This window comes from Ochotona curzoniae, unplaced genomic scaffold, assembly GCF_017591425.1.
Source record: "Ochotona curzoniae isolate NIBS_2020 unplaced genomic scaffold, NIBS_Ocur_1.0 contig_2210, whole genome shotgun sequence".
Classification (NCBI taxonomy): Eukaryota; Metazoa; Chordata; class Mammalia; order Lagomorpha; family Ochotonidae; genus Ochotona; species Ochotona curzoniae.
The window spans coordinates 47162743-47181101 of NW_024465369.1; the positions used below are offsets into that span (position 1 = coordinate 47162743).

Consider the following 18359-nt stretch of genomic DNA (forward strand, 5'->3'; position numbering starts at 1 on the left):
TTAGAGGTCAGCATTATGCTGTGGTTAAGCTGCAGCCTACAATGCTGGCACCCTATATGCCTGCCAATTCCACTGCTAGCTGGTGTACTTCTGATCCCTGCTATTGAAGCTCAGAAAGCAGTGAAAGATGGCCTAAGTGCTAGAGTCCCTGCTGCCAACGTGGGAGACCCAGATGGAGTTCTACCTTTCAAACAAATAAACCTTTTTTTTTTTTTTTTTTTTTTTTTTTATTATTGTTGCTTACATTGTATTGTGTAGTACAGTTTCATAGGCGCTGGGGATTCCCCCCACCCCTCCCATACCCCTCCCCCCATGGTGGATTTATTAAACAATGTGAATTAAGAGTAAAATCTGCCAGGATGTGCTTCTATAGAAAAAAAATGAGTGTTAATAGTTTGACAAGAAAAAAAAAAAACCCCAAAAAGCCTATTTAATGAATGTCAGGGTGAAACATAATAGCATTGCATGTTGAAAACCTGATATTTTTGTGACAATAAAATCAGTGATCAGTGGTATAAGCTAGTGATGTAGGAAAACAAAAGGCACCCAGAACAAGAGAAATGAGAATGCTGTAATCATATCACATCCTAAACATCTCTTGTATTTAGCCTTAGCACTTCAAAATAAACTGGAACTTAACAATTGCTATGAAAGTGGGAGAGATGTGAAACCTTATTACATTAAAATGGTGAAGGCTGTAGCAGTGTCCATTCAGTTACATAGATACCAGTGTGAAAATTCTTCAAATAGCTAGAGTTATATGGGATGAGGACTTGATCTGGGCTCAGTGTAAAAGGTTATGAAATGTGTTAAAAAATGGAACATATGGGGCCAATGTTGTAGCCTAGTTGATTAAACTGCAGCCTACAAAACTGGCTTTCCATGTGGGCATTCTTTCTCTCTGCTGTTCTCCTTTCTGGTCCAGTTCATTAATGGCCTTGGGAAGAAGATGGCCACATGCTTGGACCCCTGCCACCTATGTGATAGACCTGGAGGAAGCTCTTGGCTACTGCCTCTGGCCTGGCTTTGGCCTCGGCCGTTGCAGCTACTTTCATAGTGAACCAGTGGTTGGAATTCTTTTCAGTATCTCCTCCCTTTAGTAACTTTCAAATGAATAACCATTTTTTTTTTTTAAAAAAGAATATGTTGTATTCTAAGTTGAAAGTCCTCTTTTAGGGTAAAATGAACTGAGCAAAGTACTTGTCATTCCAGTTTGGGGGTTTGAATTCCATGGCTTTTTCCAGCTCAATCAATAAACTGTATGAACTAATGTACAAAAATATCATTGAGGAAATACTGTTCTTCCCCTTAGGATCTTTATAGTTTTAAAGACAGTAACACCATGATTCCTTTGAAAGAAAGCAGCAGCAAGTCAAAAGACTGTTTGAGCCAGCCTGGAAGAACTCTCCATGGTCAAAGCTGGAGGACATTGAGTAAAACAATGGCCTAGAACCCAAAGCCTAGGATACCCACAAACTGTACTGTAGATGACCGAATAAGCTGAAAAGAAGGCACAGGTCATCTTTATCGAAATCCAACAAATACACGTAAAAGGAATGAGCTGAACAGTTATTAGAATTCCACAGTAATAGCTGCTGTAAGATCCTCAGATAAATAAATGCTGGCTTTAGTGCAATTCCACATTCATGCCTTAAAAAATTGCTGGTATAGCCCTTGGCAGTCAGGAGCAGTTATAGCACAGTTATTTTTTCCAAATAACTCTATAATTTTTTTTTGTTTAAACTGTACAAACTTTTAAATGTATCAAGTTTTTATATTTAAATAACACAACTATTCACCTAGGTGATAACGATAAAACCAGGAGTCATTTAATTCCTTCCTGTTGTCTTAGTGCATCAGTCCCATGAACTGTACTTGCAAAATATATCCCAGGTCTTGCCACTTCTCATTTCATCCCACTGCTTCCCAAGTCAGCAACTTCTAAGTTTCCATTTCTCCTGCCTTCTAGCTCTTTATTCTCTATATTAGTGACCTATAAAACAAAGTTAGATCCCTTTAATCTCATAAGACTTGCCAATGGCTGCCATGTTTAGAATAAAATCTCTTCATTACTTTGATCAGTAATTTTTTGTTTTCCACCCTGTAGCTGTCTGTTCATTCAGTCCTCTTTTTTACTCTAGAATCTTAATAAGTGTCATTATCTTTACTAAGAATATATTTTCCTCAGATCGCTATATTTGCTCCTTCACATGAACAAGGTCTGTGTCCAAAACCATCCTTAGCATTCTTAGGAAAGACCTCAGGCAGGCTCCTCTGTCATAAATGTTTTAACCCCATAGCATTTACACTTGATGGAATAACTCTTTAATAATGACCTCTAATAGAATGTAACTTCCTTAGGGGAAGGGTCTGGCTTATTTATATTTACAAACTCTCTGTAATGCCTAAAATACAGCAGAATAAGTCTTAAAATGTCTCAGGATATTTTGAATCATTAGAAGGAGAAAGCCAGCAATCTAGGAGAATGCAGCCTTTATCTGAGAACAATTTCTATCTCTGGAATATGTGAGATAAATATCTTTTGAGAAAAACTTCAAAATGAAGTACAGAGAATACTTTTAGTTATCTTAATTTTACAAAATCAGTTGTTTGAAAAATTACAGTGTCATTCTTTTATTATTGACCTGGAGAACTTTTGAGATAATTTCACACCAAGAAAAAACTTTTATTATAGTAGATTACCAGTTATTTAAAAATACACGGCAAAAGGACAAACATACAAAGGCAGTATCATACAATTATGTTTTGAAACTCAGTGTCTTTGAAATACAAAACAATGATTGTTATCCCCAAAAGTCAGTTTATTGACTCAAACTGATTTTTAAGTTGGTCTATAACCCTTTTCACTCAATTTTGCTTATAAATGTTACTCTTTTAATTTCACCTCATATCAAAACTTCACTATTTGATACTTTTCATGTAGTATATAATTTTTCTCATAGTTAATATCAGCAACTACAGGAAATTTTCCTAACTCTAGTTTTCAATATGGTTGCTCTGGAAATAGTTATCATTTTAGGTTGTCTGTACTAAGAACCACGTAGTTAAAGGCAAAATGCTAGTATTAATGGGCAAACTTTGAGGGTTAAGAAGGGTACTTAGCAAAGACTCCATTACTGACTGTTACTATTGCTAGAGAAACAGTTACTGCCAGATCACAGATTGGATGCAGTTGTCTACTTTTTCTTTTAATCCACTTTATATTTCCTTTACCAATGAAACTGCTCAACCAAATAAGTAAATACCTTTAAATAAATATCTTTAAATTCATTGCTTGCAATAATTTATTTTCTTAATTGGATTGGCAGCCTTGTTTCTGCAAAATGGCAAAACCCACTTTGTTCCCAAATTAGAACACTGACTCACAGGCTGCTTGTAGGATCCCTGGCTATCTCTCTCACCAGTCATGAAGGTGGACCTTCGTCAACTCTGTAATGAAATAAATGTAAAAATGACTTAATTATCTTAGCACTGAGCCAGTAAAACCAAAAACATACCATCATAAGGTAGAAACTGGCTTATGTGAAATGAGGGTATATGTCCTTTTCTATAAGAGGAATATATATGGTAATAAAACCTATAATAAACCTACAAAGAGATGATCCCAATTTACATAAGTCTGCTTAAACTGACTGACTGGAAAGTTTCTTTTCTTAACATAATGCCCATTCATTCTAAGTTAAGCTGGTTCTAGTTTCTTTTTTTACAACTCTCTTATTTCCTTGGATTTATCTACCATGCCCTTTCTGCACTGCCATCAATTTATAGGCTGGGCCTGCCCAGCCTATTTTAAAAGCCCCTTCAGAAATATATCAGATGCATTAAACAGAAGCATCTGTGAGAATTCTGCACTTCAAAGCAGCACACAAAGAACCTGGAATGGGACTGGCCCTCTTAATGCAGTAACTTGTCTCATACTGTCACAGAAACTGTGCAGTTTAATAACCACTCTTTCCTTACAGGAAGCTTGGTAGCTGTAAAGCTCATGATTCAATTTCAAAACATTCAATACTTATTAATTCCAAAGATCCGAACACCATGTAGTTGTGGCATTTTGGGAATAAGCACACTCAGGAGAGAAGTTGTGTTTAGGATGAAGTGAGTTGGATCATACTTTGTATAGAAACTTGCCAGAAAATATCTGCAGAAATAAAAGAATACATATAATATCCAAAATGAAATTTATTTGGAATTAAAACATAGATAAAGACACTGAAACTTAAATACTTAGAAGTAAAACCACTTTTGAGCACTAAAATGAGAAGGAACCACTTGAGCTTAGGGCCAAGCTTATTTGACTTAGATTTAAAAGTTTGTTTAATAGAAGTACAGACTTGCTTTTCTACAATTATTTCATATTAACTCAAGGCTCCTTAGCATCCTGTAAAATGGAAGGTTTTCAAACTAGGGTTCTTATGTCCAGGTTTCAGATCTAGTTTTATATTTATGTATTTGGACGATCTGGATCCAAAGCATCCATTATGTTCTCAAAGGATTCTCTGACTCACCAAAAAGTCAGCAATTCTGTAAAACTTTGATAAACAGCCTTTTTTTTTTTAGTATATTAGCACAATTCAGTATCTTTAAAAGAAAGAAATGCTCAGCTGTCCTTTTGAAAGTCTTGATTTTGTATTGTGGTTGAGCCAGTTTAACTGCAAACTTGAGACACTCTTGTAAAACCGTGTTTTACTGTACCAAATGGATGTATGTGTTTAGATGTCTAACACCTAACAATCTGAACAAGCATAAACTATCATAAGGATCATAACTTGATGGGTCTGGAATATTTAGTTTTGTCCAGGGGTATATCAGAACACAGGTACATCATGTAGCTACTAAGAGACTAATGCAATAGAGATAAAATGTAAAAAATGCAACTTCACACCTTACTTGATCATAACTAAGAAGTTAGTTTCTGTACTAGGTGTTTGTTTAATTACTTTTAGAGAACATGAAAACACTGTAATTTTTTCTAGGACTACTGTCCTAGTTTCTTGTAAAGGAAATAAGTATTTTATGTAATGTGATAAAAGAACAGATACTTCCAAGTAGAAGTTAAAAACAAAGAATCAGACTAGTGTGTAGTGCAGTAGGATAAGCTGCTGCCTGCAGCATTGGCATCCCATATGGGCACCAGTTCAAGTCTTGGCTTCTGATCCCCGCTGATGTACCTGGGAAAGCAGTGGAAGACAGCCCAAGTTATTGGGCTCCTGCCACCATGTCAGAGACCCAGATGAAGCTCCTGGCTCCTGGCTTCAGGCTGGCCCAGTCCTAGTCATCATAGTCATATGGGGAGTGAGCCATGGGATAGAAGTTCTGTTTCACTGTAATTCAAATAAATAAATAAATAACGGTATGCATAATTTTTAGACTGCTTTATAGAGAAGTCACTCTTCTTGATTCTATATACTTGAAAAAATATTTTCATACTTTTAAAAGTTATTTATTTTTTTGAAAGGCAGAGAGATAGGGGAAGAGACAGAGAGAATCTTCCATTCATTGGTTCATTCCCTAAATGGCCACAAGGGCTGGAGCTGGGCCAGTCCAAAGCCAGGAGCTTCTTTTGCATCCCTATGTGGGTACAGGGCCTCAGACTCCTGCGCCATCCTCCTCTACTTTCTCAGGTACATAAGTATGGAACTGGACTGGAACTGGAGCAACAGGAACATGAATCCACACCGATGTGGGTTGCTGGCACTATAATCGGCAGTTTAATCTTCTATATCACAATGCTTGCCCCTATGTTCACATTCTGGAAAGGCAGAGCAACAGAGAGATCTTTCAAAGTTCCATCTGTGGATTATATGAAAATTACCTGACTCCTAAAAAAGCCCAGGGGCCTCTCCAAGGGTATACAAGCACAGGTGCTAATCAGTTTGACAACATTCATTTGCCAGGAGATACGCTGGAAAGCTCCACTTGTTAGAAAATAGAAATTCATCATTTAATCTGGTCTCTTTACTCCAAAGACTGTAAGATCTTGAACAAGTAACGCATTTAAATCTTTTTATCTAAAAATCTAGGATAATAGTGCATGTTGCATCTGTGGGAAAAACTTTATGATCACATGTGAAAGCACAAAAAGTACTTTGAAAGCTATTGATGTTGTATAGGCAGATTCAGTCATTTTTCTTGTCACATATGGAATTTAATCAGAGTATCTGATATCATACTATAGGTTAAAAAGTCTTTGGAGAAACATGGACATTGTACACAGCTTAACCTTAGTTGACTGTGTTTTGTGGGGACTACAACTAAAAATTCAGCATGTTATCCTTTCCATGTATTCTAGTACAATTCTCTACATTTTACAAATGAGGAAACTTATTCTTTCCAAAAAAAAGGGGGGGCTAAAAGTCACATAGCTTGAAAGTTATAGAGCCAAAATCCTAGTTTAAGGCTATGTAATTATCATTCTTGGTATTGCACTGATTTTTGTTATACCCTTCACACACTTTTCTTTTGATGTTAACTGTATATGGGATTGTGCCAATTCAAATTCCCCCAAATTCTGTGAATATAAGGAAAAAGAAGCTTATCATCTATGATTAATATATTCCTTTTATTTGAAAATGTTTCAGTTAGTCCTACCTTAATGAATTTGTGTAAGAAGTCTTTCCAGCTAGCCCAAACCAGTGATTCCACTGTGGGTATAATATTATGTATGAGCTATGTAGCATGATGTATTAGTTAACAAGTGAAACAGATCTATAATGTGCAGGTCTTTGAATGTGACTCAAAGCAATTCAAGTAGTTATACTATATAATTTTTTGTCAGTTATCTCTCCACAAGCTGGAGGGGTACAAAAAAAGAGAAAGCAGTTTAGGCAAAAGTGATTTCAACAGATGGAATCCTTGAAATATTTAAGAAATCCTGTGAAGAGCATGACTAGGTACAAGCTGGGTGAGATAAAATATTCACCTAAGGGGAAATGACATCAGTATTATTTTGCCTATTGACAAAAGGAAGAAATTAGACACAAATAACAGATTATATCTTTAAAAGTAGATACATCAGCATCAGGAGTAAGATAGGGATAAGGCATGCAAAACAGTGTTGGCTGGGTGATAGATAAAGGATTCACACCACACTCAGCTAAGGAATCTGGATATGAAATTAGGTTGAGTGTCCAGTGAAACTGCTCTGATCCTCTCTACCATCATTTAGCATTAATCTATAATGCAAAGCCGAGTATGGTTTTGTAATTAATTTTTTTATGAACTTGAGAGGAGTTGGAATATATTTGCTCTTCATGTCTTAGAATTTCTAAGCACGTGGTAAGCATGTAATGTCTGTGTAGTGACTGAAATGAGAACTGGTTTATTACCAACTTGATAGAGATTTTATCTTTACTTTGTATGATAGTTACTTATTGATAAAGTTCTCTACAAAATATTGTTTCTAATTACAACTCAGTCTGATAAAAGATATTTCTTTTATTCAAATTTCTTCATTAAAATCTTACTACTTACAGAATAATTGGAGAAATTGTGAAAAACTTTCGTGAAGATGTAAACTGTACTCCATAGTCCAGTTGTTCCCAATGAGTTAGGAGCCTTGCTTTACCTTGGTCAGGAGTTTCAAAAGGTGTTCCCTTCACTGCATGCAAAAATACATACATCCCCTGAAAAACAAGTAAGGAAGTAATAAACAATTAATATCAAATACAAAATTCAGTTTTGCCTGTAAGTATTCACATGGTTCCAAGGATAGGCGTTTGGTATCCCACCAGTGCCTGGATATGGGTCCCAGCTCTGCCTCTGCCTGCCATGAAAGGTTCCTACAAACCACATGAGACTCCTGGATTGCTGACTCCCTGTTTCAGCCTGGTCAGATGTCCTAAGGGTATTTGTGGGATTAGTCTGGCACATGAAGGGTCTAGCAAGATGAAAGGGGGAAGAAAAAAAATGTATATATACATATATATAAAAGCTCCAGGTTTTGCACTGTGATTTTGCTTAACAGCTCAAGTTTTAAGTTTCTATATAATGGTGAAAAACTGGACGGTTTCTTTGCAGTAAAATAAAGCTTTCTGGAGAATGCAAATATTACTTAGTGAAAATCAGTAAAAGATCAATGAAAAGCAACCCGTTTTCATCCCTTCCTATTAAACTGAAAATAAATAGGATTAGGGTAGCATCACATCATTCCATTTAGATTTTCTAACACTTTTCCTATTAGAAAATAGAATTAATCCTTTTCCCAAGGCACATAAGGAAGCTTTGCTTTAAAAGATAAAATTTAAATTTTGATTGGAAAAGCAGATTTACAGAGGGAGATACAGAGAAAAATATTCTACACGACAGTTCACTCTCCAAATGGCCACAAGGGATTTCCCTATATGTACAGAGTCCCAAGGCTTTGAGCCATCCTCTCCTGCTTTCCCAGTCCACAAGCAATGAGCCGAATGAGAAGTGGAACAGCCAAGACACAAATAGGCACTCATATGGGATTCCAGTGCTTGCAGGCAGAAGTTTAGCCAGCTGAGCCATTGCACCGTTTAGGAAGCTTTTCTTCAGCATGTCATATTAGTAAATCATGATAAATACATACAAGTTGATGAAATATGTATGTCCAAAAATAATAAAATTCATGTTTTTATGCAAAAGGTGTAATACTGAGCTGAATTCATTTTTTTTCAAAAAGTAATGCATTTATTTAAAAGGCAGAGTTACAGAGAGAGAGAGAGAGAAAGAGAAGGAATATTCCATCTGTGGATTCATGACCTAAATGAATGAACAACTATGGCTGGACTAGGCAAAGCCAGAAGCCTGAAACTGGATTCAACCAACATTAATGATTGGCTTATGTGTACAGAGTACAGGACATGTACATTCACATGAAGTTGAACAACATTCTCCACAGTCTGGAAAAAAATTATTTTCTAAGGTTATGGTACAGAAAAAAACTGATGCATAAATAACTAGAAGTCAGGACAGAAATTACTACCAAAGTTACAATCAGAATATTAGGAAAATATAGGACAGAAAGATTCCTTGTTGCTAAGGCAAAAATGTTGATACCAACCATGTCAGCTGCCTCATTTTTGAAATTTCAGCCCAATGACAGCTCCTTAGTGGAACTCTTCTCATTAGCAATAAATAGCACCTGTGTGCTTGTATAGAATTAAATAAAAATAGCTTTAATACAGAACATTATACTGTTTGAGTTGTTATCATAATGCTTGTTTTCCCAATGGCCAAACTATTGAAGGAACAAGTGCTGGTACACAGCAAGTGTTAAATACATTAGAAGGCGACAGGAAGGTAAGCTATTAAACTTCAAAAAAGTTAAGGATTTCTATTCTAGACACTTGTGTGTTAGAATAGAAGAAAACAATCCTCCCACCAGTTCCATCAAACATATGCTCTTCTTAGTGTCAAGAATATAACATTCAAATAGTTTTTTGCATCTCTTCCAGGAAAGATTAAATTGTATCTGACCATATATAATATACCCTAAGATATTTGTTTTAATAATTTGCATGTAAAAATACTAGTGATTATACCTGCCCTAAAATAATGAAGAAAACAAAGCAAGTATGCCATAGTTAGTCCTAAAAAAATTTACTGAATCAAAATGAATTCTCATTCATTTTTAAGGGTAGGCCAAGAAGCTTGTGAAGCATTAATATGCATCTCTACGAATAAACCAATACCAGATAACCAGTGTAGTTTTCCACTCATATACTTTCAAAGGCAAATACTATATATTTTCCTCTGAAGGTAGAACAATTAGGCGTTATATTACTTTCCCATATTTCAAAGCATTCAGTGTGTGTTTCACATGTTTAATTGGTTTAAAAGTAGGCTATCTTCAAAGGAAATTTATATTTGGAGTCATGTGATAATGACTGCATCTATGGCTAGTTACATTAGGTTTTTAGCGTGGTGACCTAATAAAACTAAATCTTCCAGGGTGCCAATTATCTATTCTTTGTCCTTCACTTATAATGTGCCTCCATCTCAGTCAGTACACCTCAACAGGTGGGCAGAAGATGGCTTCTCAAATATATTAGGACATGGGCCACTGGAGAAGGAAAACGACTGACTTGTTCAGGATTTAACTATGTCACTGGAAAAATTATTAATTATAAAGCTAAGATAATGGTAATAGAGTGGTAATACATGGCAATAATAGAATGCAGGGGATTATGATAGCTGAGTAGACATTTTCAGGAAATGAATCAGTTGGGAAGGAACGATATTAAAACAGTAGAAAAGGTTAAAAAGGTCAAAGCAAAAAGATAAGGAAAAGATGATTATCCACCAAGGACTTAGGAATGATTTGAACAGACTTGCACTTAAAAAATAATGTGGAAAGGAGGAGGGTCAATTTGGAAGAGCATTAGGACCATTTCTTTTATTATGTAGCCCACTCAACAGAAAAATGAAGAAAAAAGATTAAAAAAAAAATGAGGGTTTGGGGATTAAGTTGATTGACAAACAACAACAAAAAACAGTAGAACAGGGCATTGGCCAAAGGATATGAAATATAAAGGAAAGGTGGCGTTATCCTAAAACAAGTTTGGCCATATATAGTGTTAGCTTGCACAGGACAGTTCTACTTGACACTTTGCCTGGAGTAGTTATTGCAAGAATCCCCCTGTACTCCTGCAACAGCCTTAGCTTGGATGATGTACTGATCACTGTATCACTGACATGAAATTGGCTAACTTGACAGTGATTCCTCTAAATAAAATTAGAAACAAAGAAGCAGACTGAGGGTGGTAAGGAATAAATCAAGAATGAGATAAGTTTGTACTTATTTGGTGTAAGCTTGTAGGGTGGTCTGGTTGTATAAATATGATCATTATTCTAGAGTAGGGGGCATATCACCATGACACTGGGATAGGAATGGAGCTGGAACTTGAACCCAGCACTCCAGCATGGGTTGTGGACATCCAAAGTGCCATCTCACCCCTGCACCAAACACCTGTCTCCATTCTAACCATTTTTGTAAGCATAAACTTCAGCAATATTAAATGTTAGTTAACCATCACCACTACTGTCCATCTCTACAACTCATTTCATCTCATTAAAAAAAAATACAAACTGTATCCTTGAACAGTAATTCCCCATTCCTTCTGCCCCTTAACCTGCAGGAACCACTAACTTGTTGAGTGTTGATTGTAACGTGGAATTCTTACCAGATTATGTATAATATTTGTTAAGGTCCAAGCAACAGGAACACTGAAGAACGGAATGCTGAGTAAGACTATATGCAGCAAGCCAACTCCCAGTGTGTATGTCAGCCACATGCCCCGGCTGTTCATTACGCGCGTGTTTGGATTCACCTCACTGTGAGCAACTCCAACATTCATGTTTGCTCTGTAGGGAAGAAATGGTATCAGTCGTCATTATATAATTCGAAATTCAAATACCACTAATTGTGACATGACAAAGTGTTACCAGGATTCTTTGAAAAAGACTTGTTTAGAGGTATGTTCTATATCCTGATCACTCTTAAATGCCCTCCAAAGCTGGTCCAGGGCCAAGCTGAAGCCAGGAATTCCCTCGGGTCTCCAACTCCAACTCGGTGCAAAGACACAATTGGGCCATCATCAGATGCCTACCGCAGTGCATTAGAAGGAAACTGGATGGGACTTGGAGTAGCCAGGAAGCAAACTGGCCCAGACACAGGATTGTGCTGCAAGCCGTGAGTTAACATGGTGCTGCCACTGTGAAATCCCAGAATTTATTTCTCCCTAGTTTATCTGAACTGTAACAGAGTCTCCAAAGTTTGCTACTTGGAGACGCTGAGGTGACACAAAAATCTTCAATGTCTGAACTTACAATAAAATAAGACGTTTTTGAAAGCTTATTTTTAGCATATTCATTTTACTAAATGAAATAATGGTCAGGGAAACTAAATGAGAAAATTAACATTTTTGGGGGGTATCATGAGAACAAATTAAAAAGCAAGGAATTGGGCCTGGCGGTGTGGCCTAGCAGCTAAAGTCCTCACCTTGAAGGTACTGGGATCCCATATGGGCGCCGGTTCTAATTCCGGCAGCTCCACTTCCTATCCAGCTCCCTGCTTGTGGCTTGGGAAAGCAGTCAAGGACGGCCCAAAGCCTTGGTACCCTGCACCCGTGTGGGAGACCTGAAGGAGGGTACTGGCTCCTGGCTTGGGATCGGCACAGCACCGGCCATTGCAGTCACTTGGGGAGTGAATCATTGGACGGAAGATCTTCCTCTCTATCTCTCCTCCTGTCTGTATATCTGACTTTGTAATAAAAAATAAATACATCTTTAAAAACTCATGGGTGGAAGATTTCTCTGATTCTGTCACATGACTTTCAAATAAATCAATCTTTTTAAAAAAAGGAAACAGAAAGCACCCAGGCAGTATGATCTCAGTAGCCAGACTCCTCAGATTTCTAGAAGGTATCTATAGAGTGGTGGGAGTCCAAAGCATTCCTTTTTGTTTACACGGTGAAGGGATAACTGTTTCTCAGTTGTGTATCTAGTCAACTCCTCTAGTTCTTATTTCCTCCTTACCCCTTTACGTTCAAGATGAACAACACAGTGCCAAGTTTCAAGTTATCTCAGCGATGCCAATTACTTGGCTTTAAGAATTCCTTAAACAGAATCAAACTGACTAACCATCCTGGGGACGGGAAAAACGGAGCTGGGTAACACATGGCCGAAGTACAAATACTGACACCCTTTCTATTATCTAAAGAACACATGGCTCTGATGTACAAATACTGAAACCCTTTCTATTATCTAAAGATGCATGGAGAGAGCAGTTTCTTAATCCCCTCCAGTATGTGTTGCTGGCGGATAATGTCCCCTTTGCCTGTGAAGATCTATGGAGCAGATATCAAGGTATATGGTGATGAAAGCTTCAGTCTCCAATTTGCATTATAAATCCTTGTTAGCTTTTTTTAATGGTACAAATTATACTAAGAGCATGCCATCACTCAAGATTGATTTCCCACTTGCCACAGAATGGAGGTAAAATGCTCAAAAGCAACCTAAGGTTTGCAAGAGCTGGAAGACAATGCTGGTGTGGTACTCACTGAAGGCCAGAAGCCCCTTCCCAGCAGGGATGTGGCGCCGCCTCCAGACCCGCAAACAATGGATTTGCAGGCTGACTGGAGGCTCTGCTCAGCCCTCGTCGGCGAGCGCAGCCGGCCCTTTCACCCTGTCCCGGTCCCCCTCCCCGCCAAGGAAAGCTCCCATGATGTCCTCGGTGCCGCGGCGGCTGCGCCGCGCCCCTCACCCCTTTGCCCTCGCGGCCGCACATCCCAGCAGGTTCCTAGCACCGGGACCGGGACCCGGGGGTTACCTGGCCCGCACAGCCCGACAGAGAGCCGCGGGTGCAGCCGCAGGCACCTCTGAGCCCTGGGACACACCGTGGTCCGTAAGCTGCCGCCTGCCGACAAAGGCCTCCGCACAGCCCCGACCCCGTCCGTGCCTGCTCACCACCGCAGGTGGCCGACCCGGCGCGGGACCTTCCCGGCGCGGACGACTGTCTCACTCTGCGAACGCCAGAGCTCGGCTACGGCGCTGCGCAGCTGGCGGAAGCCTCCAGCGTGAGCCTGCTGCCAGGCGATTGGCCGCGAGGAGCGCCAATCCCACGTTAACTCTGGCAAGGCGGGACCAAGCGCCCGGTACCCGCCCCGCCCCTCTGCGCGTCCTGGGCGCCTGGTGCGCAGGCGCGCACGGAGCAAGGGGCGGCATCCCGAGAAGCGCAGGCCTCGGTTCCAGGTGGGACGCTGCGTGCTGTCTGCCTGTGGACGGCGATTTCCTGCCTCGCGCGAGCAGGAAGGTAGTGTCGTGTGGATAACGGGCATTCATTCGGATATTCTCGTAGCCTTGGGGGCTCCTCATAGCTCCTCCAGGTCTGAGCGCTCTGCACCGGCGCCGCGATGGGCGCCTCCCGGGGGCGGGAAGCTGAAAGCGGGCTCGCGGGCGCGCACACGTGGCTAGCGTTCCCTGGGACAGGTCTGGCCCCTTGCCGCAGCCCCCTGCCCAGACTTTTCTCGCAACAGAACTGAAAAGTTGCTTCCTAGATAGAAGTTTCTATCCATGGCAACCGTAGCTTGACTGTAGAGTGTGGCACTTTATATAATGTATATTGTGGCATCACTTCAGGGGTACTTGTAAAACTTTTTAGTTAATTGCGTTTTTGTTTTTTTTTTTTACCCATGTCAATCCACATTTTCCTATACATAGGATGTAGGCTTTCTGTACCGCATCCTGTGAAGGCCGAAAGTTGATATTATTTGAAAACGGTGAAAAGCCTTGAGTTTTTTGAATCAGCTTTGAAACCAACTTTTCTTTACCTTGACACTCCACAAAATGTGTCATTTTTATTGCTGAGGTAACTTTCAAAAGCACTTACAAATTGAAATGGCCAATACAGATAGAAATATATCTTGCATTTCTGTCGAGTCTTTGAAATTAATTGACTTAACATTTGTTCTCAGGAAGTGTGTCTGTGTTGCTTTCTGAGAGCTGTTTCTTCTTTAGGTCCACTTGCTGTCCTCAGCGGGCGGTTCCTGGGCCTCAGGACCTTGCAGGAGTGTTCCATCTCTTGACAGACATGGAAGGCTGATGATCCTGGCCTCCTCAGGTGTCCTGGGCTGTCACACGGAAGCCTCACGTTAATCTTTCTCCAGTCTTCAGCAGAGGTAGACCACTGTCTTCCAAAATTAAGTTAGGGATATGTAATATAAAATCCCAGTCTTCAAATCACCATGAATTGGGAGGAAGGAGCGAAACAGCAAACGCAATAACCTAGAGTCTTGGGTTAGAAATACGGAAAAGGTGTAGTGGGAGGACAGGACAAGGAGTGCCATCTGTTGAGAGTACAGGAAGGGAAGTTTGAAACAGAGAAGAAAGGATTTCTCCTAAGGAGTTAATACTTGAACTAACTGGAAGGTGGCCATCAGTCATCCTGGAGGGAATTGTGTGAGCTGAGGAATGAACAGGTACCATCAGTCGGGCAGTATTAGTGATGGTACATTTGGAGAATGGTAGGATGAAATTGGAAAGGTAGAGAAAGCTTCAGTTGTTAAGATTGTTGGATCTAACCTGGTTAGCAGTTGGGAACAGCTAACTGGTAAGGAATAGCGACATAAAGAAACTGCAGTTATAGGAACAGCCCTGCCTAGTATGTGTGATTATGTTTCCAGTCAACATTCCAATTAAGTGGTTTTTCCAATAGTTCAGTGGGAAAATGTTCAGTGTCTTAATAGAGGTAGTAAAGAGATAGGACTAGTTTGAGAAATATTTACATATTGGAATAGACAGGCCTGGGCACTGGCAAACAGAAGATTTCTAGGTGACTTCTAGGTTTCTAATTTTGTTGTATCCAATAGGAAAATGTTTGAGGCCCTCGCCTTCAGAGACACGTGGTGGAGTATGCCTCTGTTGTTTAATAATTTTTTTTTTTAAAGATTTGTTTATTTTAATTGGGAAATCAGATTTACAGAGAGAAGGATCTTCTATCCACTGGTTCACTCCCCGGGTCGCCACAGAGGCCACAGCTGAGCCAATCTGAAGCCAGGAGTCAGGAGTTTCTAGGTCTCCTGCATGGGTGCATGTCCCAAGGCTTTGGGCTGTCCCCAACTGCTTTCCCAGGTCACAAGCGGGGAGCTGGAAGGAAAGTAGAGCAGCTGGGATATGAACTGGCACCTATATGGGATCCCATCCCAGTACGCGCAAGGCGAGGACTTTAGCCACCAGGTTACCACACCAGGCCCACACCAGGTGTGATCTTGAGCAAGTTTTCAAGCCTTTAAATCTCATTTGTTGTTAAGGAGTGATAGTAACATGAAAATGTTATGATGTTTAAAACTGATAATGTGTGTAAAGGGTTCTATGTAATCTTATTATCATCAGAAATATGTGAAGAACATAAGTTAGGAAAAAATAGACTCTGAGATCATTTGGGGACATGTTAAGTCTAAGTTGCCTCAAAGTCGTCTAATGTTATGTAGCAGGTAGGTGGATAGGCCCAGGAGGAAGTAAGCTTCTGGAATCCAGAATAAGAATGATGTTTGCAAATGGAGCTGAGTTAGGGGATAATACAGAGCCATGAAGATGAAGTACACAGATGGGATGAGTTAGGGCAGTTGTGGTCTAATGAGGGGAGGCCACTGCTTTCTGCTGCTACACTGGTGCCCAAAGAGTGCTGATGAACTATTTGTAGTGGTCTTTCCTCAGTCTTCATGGAGCGCTTGTAGTGAGCCAAGTCTGGTGATTGCTGTGTGTAGCATCTAGAGTTTTGTACCGTATGATTCCCTGGACTCCCAAGTGGTACACTTCACTTTAGAGATCTGATCAGCCTCCCACAAGCTAGGCAACCACCTGCTTTAGGAATGTGTGGGGGCTAAGGGGAAAGGTCAGTCCTAGTTGGGTGAGCAGAAAGGATTGCGTTGTCCAGCATGTGGAATTGGGTCCAGACGGATAAGAAGGAAGTAATTTTGCAAATAGAGAAGGATTGCTGGCCAAGGAAGAGTGAGGATTTTGTGAAATAGTGAAAAGAAGTGAGAGTGCTAAGGGGAAGGCATCCATAAAAGTCCCTTTTTACAGATTTTTATCTGAGGTGGCAGTGGCACTGTTAGAAGCACCTGTTTTAACTTGGTAAGAGAGAAGGGTTGCTGTTAGGGAATGCAGATTTCAGTATGGGTTTTAAGATACCCAAGAAGAAGGGAGAGGGTTTGCGGAATGCTCACATTCTCAGAAGAGAGTGAAGCAAACACAGAAGTCAAGAGGTGTAGGTGAAGAGATGCTTGAGAGTGAGCTGGCTTCACTGCCACTTGCCTCAGGGAGGCCGGGCAGCCTGAGACCTGAGGACAGGATCTCATGGCTAAAGAGATGATTGGTAAGCTCCAAGAGGGAGAATCCAGTCAGGATTGTGGTGTCAGCCACTCTACGGAAGCTGTAGGAATGAGTTGGCAGCAGGGTACTGACGACCTTAAATACTGGTTACTGACTCAAGCTTGGCTTCATAAGGAGAAAGAAGATAAATGCTAAGGAAAAAGCATAGAAGGGAGAGAGAGGGAAGTTTTCTCTTGGTGAGTTCACTCTACAAATGGCTTGGGGCTGGACCAGTCTGAAGCTGGGAGTCAGGAGCCCTGGTCTGACCTAGGTGTCAGGAGCCCAATGATTTGAGTCTTCTTTCATTGCTTACCCAGGCTCATAAACAGGGACCCAAATTGTAGATGCAACAACTGGGACTGAGCCTGGTACTCCCAGGGATGCTGTTGTCACAGGTGGTTCTGCACCACAGTGCCGGCCATGGTGTTACTAATTTTATGGAACAGATTATATGCAATCTGAGCCCATAATAATCATGGTATATTGAAGAAGTACCTGGGGTTTTCTCCCCCCGCCCACTTTTTTTTTTTCCCCAAAGAAATTCTTCACTACAGCAGGGTTGGAGAACCTTTTTCTGCCAAGGGACATGTGGATACTTATAACATCTTTGGCAGGTTATAAAAGGTGTCAGCTTGAAAAAATCAGCCTGCTGTAAACTTACAGACTTTCGAGTTTTGTCTGCAGTTGCCTTGGAAGAGTAAGACCAAATAATTTCTCTGAGCTTATACATCCTTTGGGGCGGATACTATCTACCCCTGTTCTAGAGGAATTGCAGAATGCTAAGCTAGTGCTTATTGTCTCGAATTAGGCATTCAAGACATGCTACGCTTTGTAGTTTTGTCTGTATGGAAATTCCATATGATTTGTTTGAACGAAGCCTTTTTTTTTTAAGATTTATTTATTTTTATTGGAAAGATGGATATACAGAGAGGAGGAAAGACAGAGAGGAAGATCTTCTGTCTGTTGATTCACTCCCCAAGTGGCCGCAGTGGCTGGAGCTGCGCCAATCCAAAGCCAGGAGCCTTGAAGCTTCTTCCGGGTCTCCCATGTGGGTACAGGGTCTCAGGGCTTTGAGCTGTCCTGTCTTTTCCCAGGCCACAAGCAGGGCTGCCGGAATTACAACCAACGCCTGTATGGGATCCTTGTGCATACAAGGTGAGGACTTTAGCTGCTAGGCTACCACACTGGGCCCTGACCAAAGCTTTTGTATGTAAAATTATTACTCCGCTATAAATTTTGATCTTGCCATTGGCTTGGCATGAAAAGGACCTCTAGGGGCCCCCAGAGATTTAAGCTTTATTTTTACCTGCTTTGGGGAATTACATGACTGTAACTGATGTTTTAGGCAAAGTAATGAAAATGATAATTATCTGACACATCTACGATCTTTATAGTCCAGATTAACAGTAATCCTAGAGTCTGGATATCCTTACTTCAGAGGGGCTCAGCGATAGAAAACCACATTGTAATTAATCGGAGTATATGGGTGACATAGGATG

The 18359-nt window shown here is 40.3% G+C and overlaps 2 protein-coding genes across 3 annotated transcripts in view; one reads left to right on the forward strand and one right to left on the reverse strand.

The window, feature by feature from the left end:
• Positions 1-2671: 2671 nt before the first annotated feature.
• On the reverse strand, positions 2672-13415 carry ORMDL1 (ORMDL sphingolipid biosynthesis regulator 1). 2 transcript variants are annotated; one of them, XM_040971856.1, is made up of 4 exons: positions 13386-13415; positions 11172-11352; positions 7495-7646; positions 2672-4162 (listed from the first exon to the last, which is right to left on the reverse strand). In XM_040971856.1, the coding sequence occupies exons 2-4, from the start codon at positions 11343-11345 to the stop codon at positions 4027-4029; spliced, it is 462 nt and encodes a 153-aa protein (XP_040827790.1). In that variant the 5' UTR covers positions 11346-11352; positions 13386-13415; the 3' UTR covers positions 2672-4026. The 2 variants fall into 2 exon arrangements, with proteins under 2 accessions (XP_040827790.1, XP_040827791.1); XM_040971857.1 differs by having other exon boundaries at positions 13319-13415.
• The window catches only part of PMS1 (PMS1 homolog 1, mismatch repair system component), an 86478-nt gene continuing 81424 nt past the window's right edge, over positions 13306-18359 (forward strand). The window contains exon 1 of the mRNA XM_040971854.1: positions 13306-13801. The gene's annotated coding sequence lies outside the window, so the exon portion shown is untranslated. The remainder of the gene's footprint in view (positions 13802-18359) is intronic.

What these genes read in the sequence shown, in the direction of transcription:
- ORMDL1 (XM_040971856.1), bottom strand. Translation starts at nt 11,345, where the DNA reads ATGAATGTTGGAGTTGCTCACAGTGAGGTGAATCCAAACACGCGCGTA. An exon ending in CAAATATTATACATAATCTG is followed by an intron (nt 7,647 to 11,171) that starts GTAAGAATTCCA and finishes CTTGTTTTTCAG; the next exon opens with GGGATGTATGTATTTTTGCA. An exon ending in ACAATTTCTCCAATTATTCT is followed by an intron (nt 4,163 to 7,494) that starts GTAAGTAGTAAG and finishes TTATTTCTGCAG; the next exon opens with ATATTTTCTGGCAAGTTTCT.